Source organism: Camelina sativa, chromosome 12, assembly GCF_000633955.1.
Source record: "Camelina sativa cultivar DH55 chromosome 12, Cs, whole genome shotgun sequence".
Lineage (NCBI taxonomy): Eukaryota > Viridiplantae > Streptophyta > Magnoliopsida > Brassicales > Brassicaceae > Camelina > Camelina sativa.
In genome coordinates, this window is record NC_025696.1 from 14,072,429 (window position 1) to 14,080,400 (window position 7,972).

The 7,972-nt window shown below is 33.6% G+C and overlaps 1 protein-coding gene and 1 long non-coding RNA gene across 2 annotated transcripts; both read left to right on the forward strand.

Annotated features, from left to right (window-relative positions):
• On the forward strand, positions 427-1,130 carry LOC104731672. Its single transcript, XR_758637.2, has 3 exons — positions 427-552; positions 670-737; positions 962-1,130. It is a non-coding gene; the product is annotated as an uncharacterized LOC104731672 (long non-coding RNA).
• LOC104733500 lies at positions 5,280-6,596 on the forward strand. Its single transcript, XM_010453074.1, has one exon. It carries the CDS (start codon positions 5,280-5,282, stop codon positions 6,594-6,596), a length of 1,317 nt encoding a protein of 438 aa, XP_010451376.1.

Consider the following 7,972-nt stretch of genomic DNA (forward strand, 5'->3'; position numbering starts at 1 on the left):
TTAGTTGGCTTTGAAACCAATTTTGAGTTAAGCAAATAATGGGTCCAATTATGGTGTTAATAAGTAATATAAATTCTTATGTATATATATTGTATATATGTGACTATAAGTTTAGCTAACTAAAAAATTCTGTAATATTTAAATATAATCTTGAACATATATATATATATTATTATTTTTGTGGGAGGAATGTATGGAATTATTGGATAGAAGTTATTTTTGAGTTAAATGACCTTTTATGCCTTTAAAGTGAGTTAAATATTAATAAAATTTTATATGTGTCTTGACTTTTTAAAAAAGGAAATAACAAGTGTTTCCTTCCAAATTTGAAGTGACATAATATTTTAGTTTTCATATATGATTTTATAAACTTCAATCAAAAGGTTTTTCAAAGTAATAATTACACTCACACTGATTCAATCTTGTGAGATCATTCACATACTTACGAAGCCTCAGTCTGCTTGGCAGGGAATATTGTGTTCTTTTTGTTTGATGAACTCATAGGACACATATGTCATGCACACTGGGAGGCTAAGCGTGGCGTTTTCCAAGGTACATATAGTATTGTATTAGCATGAGGAACTGAGCTAGAAATTGGTTGATATAGGTGTTGGAGATGGGATGATCTTATATTTTCTATGGTCGTTGTTGAATCGTTGAACATTGTAGCATGGTGATTTTCGTTGGTCTCTGCATCTGCGTGAAACTTCTATGAAGCCAACCTTCTCCGTAAAAAGGTACCAGTGTTCTATAACCTTTAGGCATATGTTTATTTCATGAGATATGTATTAGTATTGTCCTTTTATTTATATGTTTTCATTTAAAGCAATAAATAGTATGATAGAGCAAGTTATCATTACTTCTTAAAGTGCTCATGAAATCAGAATTGCATTTTGGATTTGGTTTGATTCTTAAGCTGCTCATGATTTAATTATAAGACTGTTTTTATGATTGATTTCAGATCTTACAAGAGCTCTGGTTTGAATTTGGAAGAGCTGCACACCGTGTTGCTGTTTTTTAAGCTTCAGAATTCAGACAAATAGCAAGGCTCCAGTTTTAATTATGTTATGTATTTTGTATTTTCCATGATTTTTTTTTTTGTTTTACAGCCATGATATTGATGTTTTTATGTACAAACTACATTTATTATTAATTAAATTTTATATGGATCAGTTGCTGTTTCAAAGTTTAATTTAAATTGAATTTTATGTTTATTTGATACAATATAATAAATAACAGTATATAATCAATGATTGGATAGTGTCGGATGTTAACTGACGTTACTATTTCAACAATTGACGCTAAATTTTCGTCGCTAAACATAACGCCGGTTTGAAATCCGACGTAAATTTTTTTTACGTCGATGAAAGTTCCGTCGCTTTCGTAACCGATGTGTATATATTTAAGTCGGTTTATTACCGACGTGAGGTATTGAAAAAACTGACATAAAAAGCCGTATATCTTGTAGTGATTGAATTATAAAATTTAGAGAAATGTTTATTTCGATTAATCATCTTCTCTTTTAAATATATTAAATAAGTACGTTGTTGTTCATACAAATAGGACAACATATATTATAGTTTAACCATGGAGTTAAGCAATGGAAATGGAATTTGTAATTTCTAGACAAAATGCTTATATATATTATGTTACACATTTATCATTTAAAAATGAATAGGAACATCTATTTCTCAAATAAAGTTGATTTTTTTGTTAAAACCAACATATGTGAATTTAAATTTAACTATGCAAATGGGATAGTAAAAGAATGCAAATATGAGAGAATGAGAGATTGAGAGAATGCTTATTTATACGATAAGAAATGATGAAAGTTACATTTAGAATTATGGAGTTACAATAGTAATTTACTGTGTTTGAATAAAATTGAGTGGTGGAATATGATTAATGCATAATTTATTTTATTTTCAGTTATAAAATTATTTTAATGTGTGAGTTAAATGTATTGTGTTTATTGGGTCTTAAAAATTGTTTAAAGCAATTAGAGAGCAAATAAAAAAATAAAAAAAAATAGAAAACATTGAATAAAAATTAACCAATAAGGAAAGATCAAAACCTTACTTGATTCCTGTGAATAAACCATTATATTTGCTTTGGTCTCATCAGCCGGTTCAATGTTATCTGCGATAAGATAAGACTTTTCCGCAATAATATGATTAATTCTTAATTACTAACTTTGATTATATCCATAAATTATACCCTAAATTATATACTAATAAAATCACTCGTTGTCAAAAGAAAATACCTTCCAAATTAGTGAGCATGAACTCGTTTATCATGTCGACGTCTTGATTTGGTTGACTTAGTATATGACTCTTTTTTGTAAGAACGATGCATATTTCTTCTTAAACTACTCTTCGCCGTATACAGCCTTCATTATAGCCTCTATAGGATTGTCCACATCTGTAATAAGTAACTTTTCTGGTATATAAATATTCACCTCTCCTGAATAAAGGTTAATTGATTTCCCATCTCCAATATCTAGGATCCATTTCGAGAATTCTTCGATATCTTGTGCTTTCTTTGGATCAGTTACTCTTAATAGCCTCATGTTTTTAGTAAGTCTTAGAGCTTTGCAGCTACGCCATAAGTATGACGAATTTAAAGAAGCCAAATTAGTCTCCTCTGTCTCAGCACCAACAATCACATGCAAAAATGTCTAAAGTCACCACCAAAAACGATGACCTCACCAACAAAAGGTTTATCATCTTTCTATCGCACAATATCTCAAATGTTCTCATTTATTATCTCAAAACAATGTTTGCTCATCATTGGAGCTTCATCCCATATTATTAGCTAAGATAATTTGATCGATTCTGCATGATCAGAATCTGACTTAATGGAGCTTAATGGGGTTTCTTTGCATTATCAGAGGTTCGACGTACATGATTGCATCCAGAAAGACATAGTTGCAACATATCAGTCTGACTTTTGGGGACCATGGTGGAATTATGGTATGGTCCCATTGAGTAAGAAGGATTCTTGGTGGGCTAGTTTTGTGGTATGATTTACAGGTTTTGTATTTTATTGCATCTATATAATTATTAGTGAAAGTTCAATTATTATTAATATCTATATTTTTTTTTTGTAGCAAAAATATTATTGGAGTAACGAGCATCATGATATGGTTCTCCTCTGTTGGGAAGAGGAATTTAAAAAGTCCATTGGAAACCTTATAAGCAAGCGGAAGATAAATGGGAAAAAAACCAGAGTACATTAGCAAAGCAGACTGGAACGGTATGAAACAAAATTGGGAGATAGAGCCAGCTAAGAAGAGAAGTGAAAGAAATTCAAAGAATTGTAATTCTAATCCTGATGGATTAGGCTCTCACCGCCATGTCTCAGGAGCTAAAAAACATTCCCGAGTTGTTTATGACATGGTTTGTGAACTTTGACATTCCATCTAGTTTCTTTTAGTTTTTATTATTCACTCAATGTTTGTACTTTTAGGGAGTCGAGGCTGGCGTAGTAGCACCACCAGCAACTACGGTGGTGTGACAGACCCACACCCGGAAAGATGGCACGTTCATTGACAAAAAAAATAACCATTTCTACCTTATTCTCATTTATTTCATTGTCTTCTTTTCCTGGACACTGTTGATTTTTTTTTTTTTTTCTTACACACGTCTTTCTTTTTGTTAAAGTTTTTTTTCTAAGATAAAGTTTGTCTTCTAATTAGAGTAGAATTGTATGATTATATCATTGAAGTGTTCTTGTAGTCTATTTCATGATGTCAATCTTATGTTTTGTTATGATTTATAAACTTATGGTTTGGTCTTATGTTTTAAGAGTCTGAGAAAGCTTGTGTCGTAATTATTTGAATCATATAAGTATTATTGACTTGATATAATCATATAAGTATTATTGATGCAATCGGTCGTGCTTATCTTTTGTTGCATTAGGGTTTTTGTTGACTTTTAATTTTCATGTTTTTGTAGACGGTAACTAACACAAAAAAAGGGCGTATAATCCCAAGTCGTGGTTTTTGAGGAGGAGTAGGGTTCTCTCTTGTTTTTTTATAAGACCAAAATTTCCCTTTTCTAAAAGGAAACATGAATGTTTTCCTTTTTCGTCAAGGATTTCCTTTTGTCTTCCTTCCTTTTCTCCATCGATTGGAGTTTTCTTCTTTGTTGTGTCCATCAACACATGAGATTGAGCTCTCAAGATTCTCTTCAAGAGACTCGATTCTCTTTTTAATGGTAACTTGTCTAGCTCCAATGTTAGACTCACGTAGTAGGACAAGAAGCTAGTGAACTCTTCATAGAGTGTCTTCCAAGGTATTGAATCGGTTACCAATCTCTTCTACTTTGGTTTTGGTTTTCTTAGCTCGTACTTCATACTTCTCCATATATGGCTGCACAGGTTGAGGGTCTTGTTAAGAATGGCTTCAGAATTGTTATAGCAATGGCTCTCCAAGGTGTTAATCCTCATGTTGCAATCGCTAATATCCTTAGTGTTTTCTTGTATCTCTTTTGAATTTTGATTTTGTTCTTCTTCAAGAAATAGAGCTTCCTCTCCATGGCTTCTTCAGTTTTAGATCTTAGCTCCTCTATGCTTCTAACTTTAACAGCAATGTCATCCATTTTTCCCGAAAGAACAAAATTGGCTTCCTCAATCTTCTCATGTAGCATCTTCATACTCTCATCTTGAAGATCTGCCAATTGTATTATTAGGTTCTCTAGTCTTTCTTTCTCAGATTTTTGTTGTGTAGTCTCATGAGAATTATCTTGAAAAACTTGGTGGGAAAGTCAAATAAAATCAGGCTTCCACTACAAGAAAACAAGGTCATAACTGACGGAATTTCTGACGGTCAACATTCTGTCGGTAATTACCGACGGTATACTGACAGCTTTCTGACGCCTTAAGAGTTTGTCAGTTTTCCGTCGGAAATTTACCGACAAACATAGTCCGTCAGTAATCTGTCAACATTTCCGACGGATTACTGACAAACCACTACCGTCAGATTACGATTTCCGACAGATTTCCGATGGGAATTAATTTACAGCCGTCAGAAAGCCGTCCGTAAACTTATCCGTTATTATAGCCGTTTTGATTATTCGCTTTCCGACGGATTTCTGACAAGTTAAATAAATATCAGTCGGAAATTTGTCGGTAAATATATCTGTTAATGTAGCCGTTGTATAGCCGTTGAAATTTCAAAATTACTGACGGATTACTGACGGATACGAAATTTACTTTTTCTATAAAAGCGAACCACTCCTTTTCATACTCTCCCTCATTTTTTCCAGAAAATACAAAAAATGTCTTCTTCTTCTTCTTATTTTCGATCGTGGATGGACGGACCGATGCTTGATCCAGAATCAAATTTATTGAATGATGAGTATGCTCGTGGTGTAGGCGAGTTTATGGAGTTGGCATGTCAACAACCGATCGTTCTTCAAACCCGTAAGTTGAAATGTCCATGTTCGATTTGCCGGAATTCTCACAATATTAGGATTGATTTAGTATGGGGTCATCTTTATTTGAATGGTTTTATGCCGGGTTACAAAATTTGGTTTCTCCATGGTGAAAGACCAGAGTATATTAGTTCTAGCGAACCATATATTGTTGATAGCGTAGAGGAACCTAGAACAGAAGTAGATTATGGTGTGGGTACTGTTGAGATGGTGAATGATGCATATAGGGAAAACATGCAATCGATGGGTCAAAATGTTGATAGGTTAGAGGAACCTAATGCAGAGGCATGCAAGTTTTTTTCTATGTTGGACGCAGCTAAGCAGCCGTTATATGAAGGTTGTAGGGAAGGTCATTCGGCTTTATCATCTGCAAGCAGATTGATGACCATAAAGACGGACTACAATTTGGCTGAGGAATGTGTGGATGCGATAACAGATTTTGTGAAAGACATTTTGCCTGAAGATAATCATTTTCCAGGTACATATTACGAGATTCAGAAATTGGTCGCCGGTCTTGGTTTGCCGTATCAAATGATAGATGTATGCGAAGATAATTGCATGATCTATTGGAGAGAAGACGAAGATAGGACAAGGTGTCGATTTTGTCAAAAACCAAGATATCAGGAAACAAGCGGTAGGGTTCCAGTTCCATATAAGCGGATGTGGTATTTACCGATCACAGAAAGGCTGAAGCAATTATATCAATCTGAGCGTACGGCTGGTCCAATGAGATGGCACGCAGAACATAGATCAAACGGAGAGATTACGCATCCTTCAGATGCAGAAGCATGGAGGCATTTCCAATCTGTGTATCCAGATTTTGCGTATGAGCCAAGAAACGTGTACATAGGATTATCTACAGATGGTTTCAACCCATTTGGAAAGCATGGAAGGCAATATTCGTTGTGGCCAGTAATCGTAACACCTTATAACTTACCGCCATCTTTGTGCATGTGTCGAGAGTTTCTTTTCCTTTCGATTTTTGTTCCCGGTCCAGATCATCCAAAGAGATCTCTTGATGTGTTTCTGCAACCGTTGATATATGAGCTAAAAATGTTATGGGATCATGGTACTACAGCATATGACGTTTCAACCAAGCAGAATTTCCAGATGCGTGCAGCACTTATGTGGTTTAAATTGGTTTTGGCTCTCCTTGGGTAAGGTGTTTGGAAACGACTTTGGTGATGACGTGGGGCAAGTTCCCAATCTTCATAGACATTGTAAGGTACTGGAGATGGTCGGGTTCTAGGGTTACCTTGATAGAAAGCTTCTTCTTGGTTAAAACTTGTAATTTTGTTTGCTTAACCTATGACTGAATGTATGATAACATGCAAACTAGACTTAGGCTAAGATGATCAGGTAGAATGCGATATGTTTCAATTCTCTTATGATATTGAAATATAAGAGATGTCAATCCATAAGGGAATTGAAACCTCAAGTATTAAAATGTAAACACTAACTCAAGTCAAGCCAGATATGATTATGGTTTGCTTTTCTAACAACTTAAAGACAATAATGAAATGCAAAATGTAAAACTATTGATGTGTCTATATTTTATAGGTTTTTAACCATAGTTTTTACATTTGTTTTGAGTCTTTTATTAGGTCCAAGTGTGTTTTTAGAGTCTTTTTAATCTTTTGAGAGTCTGTACAGGTTCTAGGTTATTTTGGAAGGAAACTGAGTATTTTGGGGATAAAGACAGGCATCTGAAGCCAATTTGGTGAAGACTGATCGAAATAGCAAGCAGATGGAGCAAACAGAGAAAAGCATCCAGGATCGGCTGATCCGCATTCGGGATCGACCAGTCCCGTACCCGAAACAACTTTTCCTTATTCGTTTTAAACCGACTTTTAGAATTTTATTTTGATATTTAAGTTAGAGGCTCGGCCTCCAGAGACATAAGCTTTATTTTTCTGAGACTGAGAGCTTAGGGAGAAGATCTCTTATCATTCTTGACACTTTGGAGAAGATTTCTAAACCCTATTTTCTATTCTTTTGCAGTTCAATTATGTCTTATTCATCTTTGATTTGCTGTTTCTGTTTTTCCATGTCTGAGTAGTTTCTGGGTTTAGGGTTTGAGAAGGGTTTCTATGATTAATTGATGCTAGGTTTGTTAGATTTGGGATTGATCTTATTGTTCTTCATCTATTGTTGTTCTTAAAGCTTAAGCTAGATTGATCACCTAGATTAGTTACCTTTTATTTGAATGACAACAAAAATGTACAGTCACCAAAATAAAATAAAAAAATTCTCGCCAAAAATTTGAAATTTATACATTAAAAAAACACTGTGAACGATTTTAAAAACCTTATAAACGCTTTTAAAAACCTTATAAAAGTGTTTACAAGGTGTTTAAAAACCTTTTAAAAAACATTTTGAAAACTTTTTAAAAACCTTATAAAATCTTGTAAAAGCGTTTACAAGATGTTTAAAAAACCTTTTAAAACTCTTTTAAAATCTTGTAAACGTGTTTACAAGGTGTTTATAAGGCTTTTATAAGGTTTTTATAAGGTTTATGCCTTACAAAATCTTTTTAA

What these genes read in the sequence shown, in the direction of transcription:
- LOC104733500 (XM_010453074.1), top strand. Translation starts at nt 5,280, where the DNA reads ATGTCTTCTTCTTCTTCTTATTTTCGATCGTGGATGGACGGACCGATG.